Raw genomic sequence first — 16,373 nt, 5'->3', positions numbered from 1 at the left:
GGATGGATGGATGGATTATAGATGGATGGATAGATGGATGGTTGGATGTCTGGATGGATGGATGGATGAATGGATGGATAGATTGATGGATGATGATTGGATGGATGAATTGATAGATGATGGATGGATGGATGGATGGATGAATGAATGGATGGACGGAAAGATGATGGATGGATGGATGTCTGGATGGATGGATGGATGGAAGGATGGATGGATGGATGGATGGATTGATGGATGGATTGGTGGATGCGAGTTGGACGCATAGATGGATGAATGGATGGATGGATGATATATGGATGGATAGATGATGGATGGAAGGATGGATGGATGGATGGATGGAAGGATGGATGGATGGTTGGTTTGACGTATGGACGAATGGATGGATGGATGGATGGATGGATGGATGGATGGATGGATGGATGGATGATGGATTGAAGTATGGTTCTCAGAAAATTTAAAGCAGCACTTTCCAGGTGCTGTGCTGCTCAAACCTTCAGCTGCGAATGTTGAGAAATCAAGTCAGTACAAACGTGTATGTAAGTAAACACTGAAGATAATTAGTGAAAAAACTAAGATCACTCACGCATGGCATCGCAGCAGCAGATGGCAAGCAGCAGGAGTCCCAGACTGAAGCAAAGAGTCTTCATGATGCTGACAGGCTAATGATGATGATGGTGGTGATGAGGATGTTCTTCTTCTTCTTCTTCTCTCTTTGCTCTGATGGACTTGGGGTGCTGCATCTGATATATATCCAGTCCACTGTGGAACTGAAATATGCGTGGTGTCAGGTTTCCACCCAAAATTGATCCAGCCATTAGACAACCTATGGGGCAGAAATTCCCCCGCACCTCCCCTGCTTTCCACTATGACAAAGTCATCAGCTTCTTGTGTCTGGTTGTGAGGAAGGGAATAACAGTAAAGACAGCCTTCTTGTGTACTTCACCTCCCCTTCCACACAAAGAGGAAGAGTCCATTAATTTTTACCTTATATGAGTCTTTGTGTGTATTTAGATGCTTATCATGAAGGTTAATGTTTTCGTTTCCTGTTTTTCATTGGTTGACGATAGTCTAAATTTAGTGGCAATGACTCTGTTTGACCTAAAGAGCATGCAAGACTCTCAGAAACAAGATTCACACATACCTCAAGAAAAGATATTTTTAATGACCAAATGGCTGCATCATGGTAGGTGACAGATGAGACAATTTCCTGTGACCTAAAGATAAAGGCTTCTTTTCTTTCACAGCAAATATTTATGTGGATATTCATGAATGGATGGATGGTTGGATGGATATGGATGGATGGATGGATGGATGGATGGATGGATGGATGGGTTGAAGTATGGATGAATGGATAGATGACGATGGATGGATGGATGGATGGATGGATGACTAGATGGATGGATGGATGGATGGATGGATGATGGATTGAAGTAAGAATGAATGGAAAGATGATGGATGGATGGATGGATGGATGGAGGGATGATGGATTGATGATGGATTGAAGTATGGATGGATGGATGGATAATGGACGGATGGATGGATGGATGGATGCATGTATGGATGGATGGATGGATAGATGGATGATGGATGGATTGATGGATGGGTGGGTGGGTGGATGTCTGGATGGATGGATGGATGGATGGATGGTTGGATGGATGGATGGATGGATGGAAGGATGGAAGTATGGATGAATGGAAAGATGATGGATGGAATAATCATGACTAATGTAAAAACATCTCTTTAATATAAAACAATGTAGTTTTTAGAATGGGGTCTTGCTAAGCTTATCTGCAAAGCAAGCTTAATGTCAAATATTTACTTGAATGTTACCCAAAAGGCACCAACATCATGAACTGAGAGTAGCGGGGATGCTGGGAAGTGACTGAACTAACATTTCTATAGTCGCCATGTTTCACCTTATTCCTCATTAGCTGCGCACGCGCAGCTCGATAGCGGCTACGTCACGTGTTGTGTTGCTCTTATAGGCCCGTAGAGATGTGATAGACAGAATGTTCATCCAATCACACTCCGAGTTTTTTTCAAAGCCTCTGCCTTTTCTAAATCGTTTCCTATTGAAGCTTTCCCAGATGGATGTGTTTCACACATCCATCTGATGTGTCAGGTTAGAATAATGTAGTATATCTAACAAAATGGGATAATGTGTGGCCCTCACCAGTTCCTTGGTATCTTATGCTGATATCTGTGCTTTTCAAGAAGAGACTGATTAATCATCAGTTCTTTGTTTAAAATTGAAGATGTTTTGGGGGCAGATGGCCTAGTTGTTTAAGGCGCGCCCCATGTATGTCTCTCCACCACTCTCATCCCTGTTTCCAACTCTACCCACTGTCCTCCTCTATCAATAAAGGCACAAAAATGCCCCAAATAAATCTTTTAAAAAAATGAACATGTTTGTACATGTAAGCACACAAGATGTATTAAAGCTCTCTGAAATTGTAGGAAAACACAAAAACATGGGTAACAAAGCAGCGACCTGATTCTAAAATACAATATGTTTGGGCTATTGAGACATAAAAACATGTTTTAATGTATCATGGATTTACATATACAAACCTGAAATACCAACTGTAAAAAACCCTTCTGTTTCTCCATGGGGAAAGACATTGCTAGAAAACCATGAGTCAGTTCCCCTGTTTATGTAAATTATTGTGGTGTGAAGTCTGAGCTGATGGAGGTAGAATAAAGGTTTACAAGATCTTATCACAGCTGTTTTCACATATGCACAAACTTTGGTTTAGTATCTGTGATCTGTTTGCATGCATTTGCATTTGCAACCCTTTTAGTTTCCTCTTGATTATCATCAGTGGTAAATATGCATACATATATAAAAGGCTACGATCTGATGCATCAAGATTTTCAGTATCAGAAGTTAAACTACAGTACCGATAAAGATTTTTGTCTGATAAAAGATACCTTATCATCTGTTATTTGTCACTTTAAAATAAAATGCTCTGTTACCCATGTTTTTATTGAAATAGTACTCACATTTTACACAGCCAGGCTATGATAAATGAATCATATACAGGCAAATATCCATAAATTAAGATTTTAAAAATATCAATACAGGCTCTCAGCACTTAGCGGGACTTTAAGATAATGCTGTGCTTTAAGTTAAAGAAACTCAAATAGAAAATGTACTCACATTGTCACTTTTCCTTTGTGAATCTGTTTTTAAGGCAGCAAAAGGGTCTGACATTTTATCAACCAGGCATTATGCATTCTGGTTTGGATTAAAATTCACCGAAGTCCAAGTTAAATTACTCCAATTCAGCAAACAGCTCTGCCATTCTTTTTCCATGTCTGTTAGCTTTCCTGTCTTTTCTGTGTATGCAGTTCCGATTTGTTTGTTTGTTTGTTTTTGCATGACATATTTCCTGGTAAAAATATCACAACTTTGATATTTGGTGGTATTTGACATTGTCAAGATCTACAAGAAATGTGCAGATTGAGGAGACTGGTAAAGGCTGAGTTTGTGAAGCAGCCATCGTGGTGTCTCCACTGCACTCTGTGCATAACTCCAGAGTCACAATCACTGCAGCTTTACACTTACTACATACGTACTAATAAAATGTATGTACAGTGGTTATACACACCCCCCCACACACACACACCCCCACACCCACACACACACACCCACACACACACAGAGTCATGGATGAAAGTATTTACACAAAACTCAAAAAATGGGCTGGACAAAATTGTTGGCACCCTCAACTTAATATTTGGTTTCACACCCTTGGGAAAAAATAACTGAAACCAATCACTTCCTATAACCATCAACAAGCTTCTTACACCCCTAAGCTGGAATTTTGGACCACTCTTCTTTTGCAAACTGCTCCAGGTCTCTCAGATTTGAAGGGTGCCGTCTTGCAACAGCAGTTTTGAGATCTCTCCATAGGTGTTCAATGGGATTTAGATCCAGACTCGTTGCTGGCCACTTCAGAGGTCTCCAGCGCTTTGTCTCCAACCATTTCTTGGTGCTTCTTCAGGTATATTTTGGGTCATTGCTGCTGAAAACATCCATGACCTCCGATGCAGACCCAGCTTTCTGACACTAGGCCCTATATTGCGGCCCAAAATCTTTTCATAGTCTCCAGGTTTCATGATTCCTTGCACACAGTCAAGGCCCCTAGTGCCAGAGGCAGCAAAACAACCCCAAAACATCTTTGAACCTCCACCATGTTTGACTGTAGGTACTGTGGTCTTTTCTTTGTAGGCCTCATTCCGTTTTCTGTAAACAGTAGAATGACGTGCTTTTCCAAAAAGCTCTACCTTAGTCTCATCTGTCCACAAAATGTTCTCCCAGAAGGATTGAGGCTTACTCAGGTACATTTTTGCAAACTTCAGTCTGGCTTTTTTATGTCTCTTTGTCAGCAGTGGGGTTCTCCTCGGTCTCCTGCCATAGCGCTTCATCTCATTCAGTTGACGATGTATGGTCCGAGCTGACACTTTTGCACCCTGAGTCTGCAGGACAGCCTGAATTTGTGTGGAAGTTGACTGAGGATGTTTATCCACCATTCCAACTATCCTGCGTTGCATTCTTTTGTCAGTTTTTCTCTTCCGTCCACGTCCAGGGAGATTAGCCACAGCTCCATGGTTTGTAAACTTCTTGATTATATTACACACAATGGACAAAGGAATTTCAAGATCTCTGGAGATGGTCTTGTAACCTTGAGATTGTTCATATTTTTTCACAATTTTGATTCTTAAGTCCTCAGACAATTCTCGTCTCTTCTTTCTCCTCTCCATGCTAGGAGGCACAGAACACAAAGGTTGAGTCAACTTTTATACATTCCAACTGGCCTCAGGTGTGATTTCTAGATTGCCAGCACCTGTTACTGCCACAGGTGAGTTTAAATGAGCATCACATGCTGGAAATAAAATGATTTACCCACAGTTTTAAAAGGGTGCCAATAATTTTGTCTTGCTCATTTTTTGGGGTTTGTGTAAAATTATGTCATTGTTGGCTTTTTTCTTCTGTTTTTTTGTGTTCTTCCAATGCACATAGATGGAATAAACATGTGTAAACCAAAAACATTTGTAATTGCAACAATTTCCAGGAGAAATGATGAATTTTCTGGAAAAATTCCCAGGGTGCCAATACTTTTGTCCATGACTGTGTATAAATACAGTGCCTTGGAAAAAGTATTTGCCCCCTTTCTGATCCCTGATTTTTTTTGCATATTTATCATAATTAAATGTTTCGGATCATCAAACCAATTTTAATATCTCACAAAGACAGCCCAAGTAAATACAAAATGCAGTTTCTAAATGATGATTTTATATATTAAGGGAAATAAAAATCCAAACCTCTCTGGCCCTGTGTGAAAAAGTAATTGCCCCCTTGTTAAATGATGAGTTAACTGTGATTAACCACAGTTTTTGGAAAGCTGAGTTTAATTTCACTGGCCACACCCAGACCTTATTATCGCCAGAGTTGTTAAATAAAGAAATCACTTAAATAGAAACCGTCAGACGAAATGAAGTAGGCTACAAGATCTCAAAAAGAAACGCATCGTGCCATGACCCAAAGAGTCAAGAACAAATGAGAAACAAAGTGATTGAAATCTATCAGTCTGGAAAAGTTTACAAAGCCATTTCCAAGGCTTTGGGACTCCAGCAAACCACAGTCAGAGCCATTATCCACAAATGGAGAAAACTGTGACCAGTGGTGAACCTTCCCAGGAGTGGTCAGCCAACCAAAATTACTCCAAGAGTGCAACAACAACTCATCCAGAAGGTCACAAAAGAACCCAGAATGACATCCAAAGAACTGCAGGCCTCACTGGCCTCAGGTAAGGTCAGAGTTCATGACTCAACCATAAGAAAGACACTGGGCAACAATGGCATCAAGGGAGAGTTCCAAGGCCAAAACCACTGCTGACAAAAAAGAACATAAAGGCTCGTCTCACATTTGCCAAAATCACCTTGTTGATCCCCAAGACTTCTGGAGAAATATTCTGTGGACTGACGAGACAAATGACGAACTTTTTGGAAAGTGTGCGGCCCGTTACATCCGGCGTAAAAATAATAACATTTGATAAAAAGAACATCATGCCAACAGTCAAACATGGTGGTGTCAGTGTGATGGTCTGGGGCTGCTTTGCTGCTTCAAGACTTGGACCACTTGCTGTGATTGATGGAACAATGAATTCTGCTGTCTACCAGAAAATCCTGAAGGCCAACGTCCGGCCATTAGTTCATGCCCTCAAGCTCAAGCACTCTTGGGTTATGCAGCAGGACAACGACCCAAACATACCAGTGAGTCCATCTCTGAATGGCTAGAAAAAAAACAAACAAAAAAACAGAATTAAGGTTTAAAGTCCAGACTTAAATCCAAATGAGATGCTTTGATGTGACCTTAAATAGGCAGTTCATGCTCGAAAACCCTCCAGTATGGTTGAGTTAAAACAATTCTGTGAAGAAGAGCGGGACAAAATTCCTCCACAGCGATGTGAAAGACTCATCAGCAGTTATCACAAACGCTTGATGTCAGTTATTGCTGCCAAGGGTGGCACAACCAGTTATTAGGTTCAGGGGGCAATTACTTTTTTCACATAGGGCCAGATAGGTTTGGATCTTTACTTCCTTTAATAAATAAAATCATCATTTAGAAACTGCATTTTTTTATTTACTTGGGTTGTCTTTGTGGGATATTAAAATTGATTTGATGATCCAAAACATTTAAGTGTGATGAAATTAATTTTACTAACAATAAAATTACAAATATGTTGAATGAATTTTATTCATGTTTGTATAGCTACCTTTAAAACACAGGGCAAGGATGATAAGATGAATGACTTCTTCCATGGTATAAAACTTCCTAGCATCTCTGATAAGATCAACATGAAGTTGAAGAGGTGATAGGAAGCTTACAATCTGGATAAACCTGTGGACCAGACGGTTTCCCCCAGGGGTTTGTAAAGCCTTTAAAGATATTCTCTCTCCCCTGTTAACAAAAACACCATCAGTGAAATAACTCCACCAGACATTGTAACAGGCTATGTAAACTCCTGCCATAAAGAGTAGTGTTGGCTGTCACTGTTGCTGATAGTGCCCAGGTATACCCATCCTCATGCTTTGAGGTAATTAAATTAACAACCTACAATGTTTTGGTTGCTTCCGTGTCAAACTTCATAGGTTATTTTCCACGCACGCATGATGGCGCTGTAACATAGTTTCTCCCGAGTTCTCTTCCGCTAGCACTTCCGGGTTCTGATGTTTACATCTGGGAGCATCGATGAAGCTAGCTGTTTTTCTGCCTCATTTAAAACACATTTTATGACAGAAACAACATGCATTCCAAGTGCTAGGACATATATTAATTTACGGTAGGCACTGTTCAATGTTCACCCTGTAACACAGTAGCCAGTAAACGCAGTATTCATGGTCGGGCTAACAGCTAACGTTAGCTGTTTGGAATTAACACCTGCAGGAGAGTACAACTCGTCGTTTTGGTCAAATTTACTTTTTTCAGACGGGTTTTTTTTCAGGTGGTTTCACCAGAATTAGATATAACCATGGGTGCATGGCTGAAGATATCTATTTGAAAACTTCATAGTGTTGAGTTTGTATTTTATAATCTTTAAAGAAGCATATAACTCAAGATTGCTTACAGTGTCACCTCAACTACTTATTCTTTAATCTTTGCAAGGTTAGTAGTGTTAAGTCAAAGAGTGACTTGTGATTTTTTTAAAGCAAGATTTGATACGTTCTTGTTTGAGTCTGTTGTGCAAATGATCCAGCTATTTTGACCTATTTACAAGTATAAACTTGTTTAATAATAAACTAACAAAATATTTACTTCAGGAATTTAAAGCATTGTAAGATTCAAGTTAGAAGAATAGACATATGGCACTAGATTTTATACTACAGAATGAAAATAATAAATTCGAAAACCATAAAACAAAGCTATGTGTATGTTTAAGAACTGGGATGTTTGTTTTTCAGGGGGCTGAGTAAATATGCATTGTCTTAGTTTATAACATTATTAAAATAGAATACACATCAATTTATGAGGTAACTACAATGATTAATCATGCCTCATATGAAGTGTTTTTAATTGGTGATGAAACAGGAACAGATGATAGTATCATGTACAGTGCCTTTAAAGAAGAATCCACCCCTTGGCTGTTTTACCCTTTTATCGATTTTATAACTCAATTATGGTCAACAGAATTTGGCATTTTTGACAAAAACTTCTTTGATATCAAAGTGAAAACCGATTTTTACTAAGTAATGTCAATTAAACAAAAATATGGAATGTAAAATAAGTGACTGCATAAATATTCATCCCCTTTAACGTATACTTCAGGGGATTGATTTGAAACCATTTCCAAGGCTCTGAAAATCCCCCAGAGTTTAGTTAGATCCATCATCAAGAAATGGAAGCAATATATGGCACATGTGTGAATCTCCCTACATCAGGTTGTCCTCACAAACTGAGTGACTGTTCAAGAAAGAGACTAGTCAGAGACCACAAAGACTCTATGACAACTCTAAAGGAGTTACAAGCTTCAGCAGCTGAGATAGGAGAGACTGTAAACAACAACTGTTGTCTGGGTTCTTCACCAGCCTTTATGGGAGATGGGCAAAGAGAAAGCTGCTGTTCAAGATAAGTATTACATCTTGAATAGAGTTCCTCACAAGGCATGTAGGAGTCTCTATGGTGAATTGGGAGAAAGTTCTTTGGTCTGATGAGGCCAAAATGTTGCTTTTTGGCCATCAGACAAGACACTATGTTTGTCAAAAAGAACAGCCAAATTATATTGACCATGATTGAGTTATAAAATCAATAAAAAGAAAAAACATCTGAGGGGTGAAAACCTTTATAGACACTGTATGTCCAACAAAAACAACCAAAACTATCAGAAATAATATCAGTTTTTTTCTATTGGTTAAAGCCTGAAACTGCTGCAAGGGTTGCTGTCAAACAAATTAAGTAAATTAATTCTGCAAAGTGTCTTTTTTGCCATTGTTCATGGCAAAAAAATTAACAGTGAGAGAGATTTGACTGTATAAAAATACAGGATGGTATTATCTGTTCTAGAAAAAAGACTTAAATTACAGTGTCAACAAAGATTTACAGTGCTTAACAAATTTATTAGACCACCTGTCATATTTGTCTCAAAGACCATCCAGCATTATGAAGTGCTTTAATGCGGACTCTTTCATTTTTAGTGAGCTCTCCACGTTTTACCATTTTGAACAGGAATGAGGGATTTCAAACTAAATTCACCCAAATTTTAGCCGGCTCTCTGGGCTTCTCTGAGAAGTCAGAAATTAATCAAGCATAACATTCAACCACTAAAACTCATTTTTCTGTTCAGGAATGCAAGTAAATAACTATAGTTTGACATATTAATCAAGAAATAATAATGTGCTTTACTATTTTTTCAGTTTTTTGTAAATCAGTAAATTTGAAAATTCATGGATAACAAGAATAATTATATTTTAGCATTGAAAATGTCATTTGGGTTAAAGAGCTTCAACATATTGGTGTATTAACCATTGCAGAAACATAAAAAAATGATTTTGGTAATTACCAATGCTGTTAATTTAGGGCAGCTGTGGCATAAACCTTACTTTGGTTAGGGTTAGGGTGGTCTAATAAATTTGTTAAGCACTGTAGATACTCATAGAAGTTTTACCTGGAGATCAATAAGTTGTATATTAATACATTATTATTTTTTGTTTGTTTGTTGGCTGGTTTTGATCAAAATAAGTAAAACCAGGATAAAAAAAAATTGAATTTTAGCTCACTGGCTGAATTTCTTTTTCCGTGTTACAGACACCAGTGCACCATCCTCAAGATTAAGTTGAGGGTCAAAGAAAATAATAAATAATGAAGAAGAAAAGCAGACGTCCAAGGCCAGAAACTTCAGGGCAGACCAGTAGGACACAGACCACGATGAGCACTGGTGAGGACAAGAGGCAGACTGGGAACAGCAGGAGACCACGAAGGACTGTTCCTGCAAGCACAGAAAGTTTCTGTCACGAGAATATTGCAAAAGACAGGGATGCTGATGCAGACTTCAGTGTTACAGCAGCTGATGACACACAGAGACATCCAGAGACCAAGTCTAGACCCTCAGGTGGGTAGCTGTGTCAGCCTTTAGTATGCTGTTTTTTGTATTGTAACAGTCTGACAAATTGACCACAAAAGATACTGTTTTGTGAAACTAGAATTACAAAAAGTAACACATATAAACATCAAATACATTAGAAATGGTACCATTTAACAGGGTCATGACTTCTTAAGGGAACCTTTTAATAGTTAAGAAAAAAAATGGAAAAGCATTTGTAGTAAACATCTACTAATTTTTTACTGCTTTCACTCTATAGAAATGATTAAGATAATTCTAGTTATGTAAACTTCTTCAAAGACAATAGATATAATATTGGCATGTTAACTATCTTGACCATTTAGGTCATATATGCCATTGGAAGTAAATCAACAAACAAGGGTCCTCAAACTTCAAGTCATCAAGAATGAGACAGAGAAATGCAGATGTTGTTTCCATTTATTGATTGTTAACATTTCTTGTCACTGCCAACTAGTATAAAAGGTGATATGTTGTACCTCCCTGCAGGTCGTCTGTCAGCAGCCATCTGTCGCCTCTGCCATGGAAAGTTTTCTCCACGCAGCTTGCGCCATGCCTTCAACAAGTGGCCTCAAGACTCCATCGATGTTGTTGACGATGAATCCGACTCTGTGGCTCCGTCGCCACTTTTATTCCACACAGACTTCCAGCGATTGGTGGGCGTCCAGTTGGACCGTGATCCCCGGTTATCAGAATTCATCTGCAAAAAATGCCATGCAAAGTTCTACAAGTGCCACAGCATACTGATCAGGTTTCTGCAGAGAGTCAACCTCCCACCAGTGGGAAAAGAGAATCTCAAAAACCAGTGAGTCCATCTTCAAAGTGTGCATTGACTGTAGTTTATCAATAATTAGGGAAGCTTCAGTTACAACTGTTTTTTTGTTTGTTTGTTTGTTTTCCAGGAAGAATGCAAAGCTTCCAGAGTCTTCAGTCAGCCACAGCCTAACAAGTAAAACATATTTTTTTACATTTTCTTTTGCTGTTGTTATTGCAATATGACAGTAACATATCATACCGCTCTCTTTTAGCACCACCGTCCTTTAGCTCAGACCCAAAGTGCCTCCACAGTCTGGTGTCCTGGGCTCACCACCACGGAGAAGGGTGCCGCTTCTGCCCCGACCTGAAGGAGGTGCTAGAGGGCCAGTGCTGGGGCTCTGTGAAGGCCGTATGGGGCTGCGTTGATGGTCACAGATACATAATGGACACAACTCCCACAAACCCTGGGTACACTCTGAACCTGAGCACAGAAGCATTGGGGACTGGGAGTATCATGTATGGAGTGATGTCAGAGGCAGAAGAACAGGAGCAGGAGGAGGGAGATGAAGAGGAGCAAGTCAGCCGGAATGGAAAGATGTCAGTGGGAGGTTCGGTTCAACACAGCTCACCTTCAGCCCCGGCACAGTCGCAGAGCTCAGTGATGGTGGACTGGAGCAGCAACACTGAAGGTGAGACTGGGATCACTGAGGTGTCAGAGGATGTTAGCAGAATCAATTCAGAGATAAACAACCAGTGATGCCATTTTCTTCCATTTGTTTTCTGATGATTTTTCTTAGATTTTTTGTGGAGCAATGTATTCTTGAATTTTCTCCCCTTATTCAGTAAAGATACCTACGTAAGTTGTCAATGGCACACACAAAATTGTTAGATGTAGCCTCAAATACTTTAAAAAAAATGCACTTTTACATCTCTTGAAAAGTAATTCAATGTCTATCACAGATATTTTATGGAATTTTCAATGCAAAAAACAATGCTTAATATGTGGTGTATCCAGCATTATGTGCTCTGACCTAGTAATTTCAAAAACAGCCCTGTCTACAGCACCTGTAGAGAATCACAGGAAAGCAGACACTACCCTTCACGAGAATTGGCTGAAAATATATGGATTAATGACAGATTTTCTTTAACAAAGTCAGTCGTTAAAGGTGTGTTTTTATTCCTGAGATCACCAGTATACCCACCCTAATATAACGGGTACTCTATCAGTATTAAAAGTATTCACTAGGGCTGTCAGAGTTAATGTATTGCTTTAATTTATTTAGGTTAAAATGAATGCATGATTTGTTAAATCACAATAAATTGAATGCTTTGTTGTCTTTTTCAGTACACTTTGATTATGCCACTGCAGTGTCTCTCTGCAGCCACAGTGATGTAAAATAAATAAAACACTGCTTTTTAATGTCTCATTTCACTTTGAAAAACTCTCAGACAGCTCAGTGGACGCATCAAGTCATCTGCATCTTGTGTTGTCAAACATTTACCTTTCCACTGTTCCCTTATTTTATTTTTTGTTTATTATTATTATTATTTTTCAAAATAAAAGCAGTTCTGTATCCTAACAGGAAGTCAGTTATCCTTAGTTTAAGAAAGTACAAAAATCCAACATGAAACAAAATGCTTAAATGCTTAATAGTAGATTTAATAGAGATAAAGTGTGATTCAAAGCCCTGATTGTAAAACATCTTAGATTAACTAAATAATTCAATACTTTTTTTGTACTTTTTTTTTATTTTGATACTTTTCAATATTTTTGTAATATTAAAATGATACTAACTTTGCTGGATATGAAGGGAAAAAAGTACTAAAGCTGTAAGTACTACTAAAATGACAGATCTGCAGTCATATTTTGAACCTGAAACTGTTGCAAGCAGAAAAACTAGAGAACAGTGTGTGTAAAGTGACACAGCAGGAGAGCAAAGGCTGATCTAATAACAGCAAACCTATGACCAAAAAAAAAAAGTATTTTGATTTTCTAATTGTGTCACCGAGTTTACACTAGAGTAATGCTTCTTAATTGGTCAGGTCACAGGATTCACCACCACCTTTACTATGAGAAACAACAACCCAACTCAAAAAAAATGTTAGAGTATGGCATTTGCCAAGACAAAATATGACTCAAGAAACGAGAAAGGCTAAAACAAGCATGTTTGTATAGAACATCACTACAGAGACCTGAGAGGACAATGTGCAAACATTTTATTTTACTGTGTTTCCTGTAGTAGCATGTACATTTTTATTGTTTTTTTAGAAATCTTAGAAATTAAAGCATTATTATGGGAAAAAGTTCATTTTTTTCTTTTTTTTTTTAAATGAACTAGCAACATTTACTCGTTATTACAGCAAAATGGAGTGAAGTAATAAATAAATGACTGTATACATCCACTTGGGGCTTTTGTAAATCATACACTGTTGGCCACAATTTATTTTTCCTTGCAGCTTGTGAACCACTGGAAATAACTCCATGACCAACTTTTGGGTGCCAACACACCGGTGGACAACCCTGATAGATATTTAATTGGACCACATACATTATAATATCAAAGTGCTAGTTTATGACTAAATAAAACACTAATATGTATAAATGTGGAAAGAATGACTGACTGGCACTTTGGCCAAACTAAATTTTAAAAAAACGTAATAATTTAACAGCTTAAATCAAGCTTTAAAATAAAATGCAGTGTATGGATGTATGTCCATCAAGGGCTTCTGTATGTCACAGACTCTCTTCCACAGTTTTTTGTTTTTCCTGACACATGTTCACGGCTCACTTTTGGGTCCTGACCCATCGGTTGGGAACCACTGCACCAAAGAACTTACTTAAAAATCTGGACACAAAAAGATCCTGAATTTTGAAATGTTTGATGCCAAGGCCTTCTTTTTTGTTTGCTGTGGTATTGGAAGAGATAATATGGTTTGATTTATACTTGTAATGCATCAGATGTTATAATTATGCTAAAACTTTTTAATCAGCATTGTTACTGCTTTGAGCATGAACTGAGGGTGTGGGAGGTGGTGATGCTGTTTAGGCTAAGGCCATGTAGGGTGGGGGAAGTAAGAAAAAGGAAAACTGTGTGTTAGTATGGTGGACAGTGAGAGCTATCATGGAAGGGTGCAGCTCACACTGTCTGACCTCCCCATATGTTTCCTTCTTTTAGTTTTTACAGATCCTGCAGGGGCGCTGTCTCCTGCTCAAGCCCAGCTAAGGGACAGAGCTGCCGACAGTGATCTGTCAGACAGGTTTGTTACACTTGATATTTTTAATGATGTTGGATGAAGGCAAACACATCTAGTGCCTCTATGACCGTGTTTGTGTTTCCAGGGGTAACTCAGAGGATGAGTTTGAGGAGCGAAGGAAAACGGGATTATCAGACGATGAGCTGTTCGAGCCCTACTCAGACAAGAGGTGGGTTTGCATAGTCATCAAAAAGTGTTTTTTTCCATCCACAACTAAAATGGACTGAAAATGACACTTTTCCTATTCTCTTAAAGGGTAACCGTCCCAAACAAGAGAAAGAAAAGCCAGAAAGTCCTGGAGGAGCCCAAAATCAAGAAGAAACCTGGACCTAAACCTGGCTGGAAGAACAAATTCAAACCTAAAGTGTAAGCAGACATGAGTCAATTTGAGTCCTACATTTCCTTCAATACAAAACAAAACCTAGCATAAATTTAGTTTGTCATTTAAAATTAGGTGGGCTTTTATAACTCTTTAAGCAAACATGCTTTTACTATTGTTGGTGGTGTTTTTCCTTTTAAGAGAGGAGCTGCCCAACATCTACAAGTGTCCTTATCAGGGCTGCACGGCCGTCTACAGAGCTCCTGATGGTTTAAAGGTGAGCATTAATTCTGTCAACATAGCTTAACAACTCAGTGATGGATTTTGACACAAGACAATGCCAGCAGGGGCGATGCTGTTGGTGTGAACTCAGTAATAGTTAAAGCAGCGGAAGTTTGGTGAGGCAGCCTCACTACCATTTGAAGTTACTACTGAACATCTGAGTGTTGTGATTACTTGTGTAATGTGATAGCTGTATAGTTTCACTGTCTTTGACTCTATAAATGACTGGCTCTCTTGACCTTTTGGTTTCTAGAAGCACATCAAGGAGCATCATGAGGAGATGAGAGAGCGACCCTGTCCTCACCCTGGCTGCAACAAGGTTTTCATGATTGACCGTTACCTGCAGCGACACATCAAGCTGATTCACACAGGTGAGCTCAGCATGAAGAACTTTGACTTCTCCTCACACTCTGGGGTTTTCCTGAAAACCTCAAGTTTGTAACAGAAACATTTCTCTGGCTCGGTTTGAGTTTATTAGCTTTACCATCAAATCTGACTTAAAAATGTATGGTAAATGGCAGTATGTTGAATTTTAACCACATTGTACTGCAATACATGTATCAACTGTGATAGTTTGAGCTGTGGATGTATGATTTGTTGTTTTTTAACACTTATTTTTGCTCACAGAGGAGCGGAACTACATTTGTGACCAGTGTGGCCAAACCTTTAAACAGAGGAAGCACCTTTCAGTTCACCAGATGAGACATTCAGGGGCCAAACCACTCCAGTAAGTATTAATAATGTATGAAGGTATTTGGAACATTTTGAAGTCCATGGGTAATGACAAACTTGTTAAAAATTGATAAATTAGACATTATTTCTTTAGTCTGTAGACTCAAAGAAAAGACAGAAGGCATTAGTGCTGCACAATTAATCAGTTTGTTTAATTCAGTTGCAATTTTGGCCTCCCACTTTCATATAAACAAGAGGATGTTATGAATGAATGTTGAAGTTTTTAGAGTATTGAAGTTGAGTGTTTGCATGTGAAGATATTGTAAAAATCAGTCAGTAGTCCTGTTGAATAATCGTGATTTAAACAATTTTTGATTATTTTGCCATAATCCAGCACAGCAGGCCTAGTAGACACACTGTAAATGCCAACAAGCTTTATTTCTTCTCTAGATGTGAGGTTTGTGGCTTCCAGTGTCGACAGCGTGCATCACTAAAGTACCACATGACCAAACACAAGGCCGAGGCTGACCTGGAGTTTGCGTGTCTGATGTGCGGGAAACGTTTCGAGAAGGCTCACAACCTGAACGTACACATGTCCATGGTCCACCCGCTGACTCAGGCCGAGGCCCAGAGAGGCAGCAGCCAGCAGCAGCAGCCGCTCTACAGCGACCTGCACACCATCACTCTGACCGGGGAGGTCGTTCAGCAAGACCAGGACAGATGACAGCAGGGGCTCGGAGGAGTCCAGCTCTGCTGCATGAGAACATAGGGGGACCAGCTGTGAAGGTCTTGATGGTAGTTTCCGTACTTTTACATTCAGCTCTTGCACTGAAGGGGACCTGCTGTTTGTCTTAATTCCAGCAACCTGGAGAGAACTGGTTTAGCTCCCTATCAGAGTACTCTTTTTAGCCCAGCTTTTGTATCCTAACATCCAACTATCAAAGTTTAATTCAACTTTTAGTCACAAT

The 16,373-nt window shown here is 39.0% G+C and overlaps 2 protein-coding genes across 3 annotated transcripts in view; one reads left to right on the top strand and one right to left on the bottom strand.

The window, feature by feature from the left end:
• The window catches only part of LOC121515790 (C-C motif chemokine 4-like), a 6,432-nt gene extending 5,785 nt beyond the window's left edge, over nucleotides 1–647 (bottom strand). Inside the window, exon 1 of the mRNA XM_041796768.1 lies at nucleotides 584–647. Coding sequence (XP_041652702.1) covers nucleotides 584–647 — 64 coding nt within the window. The remainder of the gene's footprint in view (nucleotides 1–583) is intronic.
• A 6,589-nt stretch (nucleotides 648–7,236) lies between these two features.
• On the top strand, nucleotides 7,237–16,140 carry znf276 (zinc finger protein 276). Of its 2 annotated transcripts, none has more exons than XM_041795439.1 (12): nucleotides 7,237–7,349; nucleotides 9,809–10,112; nucleotides 10,611–10,926; nucleotides 11,024–11,070; nucleotides 11,150–11,566; nucleotides 14,054–14,135; nucleotides 14,218–14,301; nucleotides 14,388–14,498; nucleotides 14,653–14,728; nucleotides 14,987–15,104; nucleotides 15,361–15,460; nucleotides 15,856–16,140. In XM_041795439.1, exons 2-12 carry the CDS (start codon nucleotides 9,863–9,865, stop codon nucleotides 16,127–16,129), a joined length of 1,875 nt encoding a protein of 624 aa, XP_041651373.1. In that variant the 5' UTR covers nucleotides 7,237–7,349; nucleotides 9,809–9,862; the 3' UTR covers nucleotides 16,130–16,140. The 2 variants fall into 2 exon arrangements, with proteins under 2 accessions (XP_041651373.1, XP_041651374.1); XM_041795440.1 differs by lacking the exon at nucleotides 7,237–7,349 and adding an exon at nucleotides 7,436–7,672.
• The last annotated feature ends 233 nt before the right edge of the window (nucleotides 16,141–16,373 follow it).

Source organism: Cheilinus undulatus, linkage group 9 (genome assembly GCF_018320785.1).
Source record: "Cheilinus undulatus linkage group 9, ASM1832078v1, whole genome shotgun sequence".
Lineage (NCBI taxonomy): Eukaryota > Metazoa > Chordata > Actinopteri > Labriformes > Labridae > Cheilinus > Cheilinus undulatus.
The sequence above is the reverse complement of the archived record's forward strand: the minus strand, read 5'-3'. Positions and strand labels throughout refer to the sequence as shown.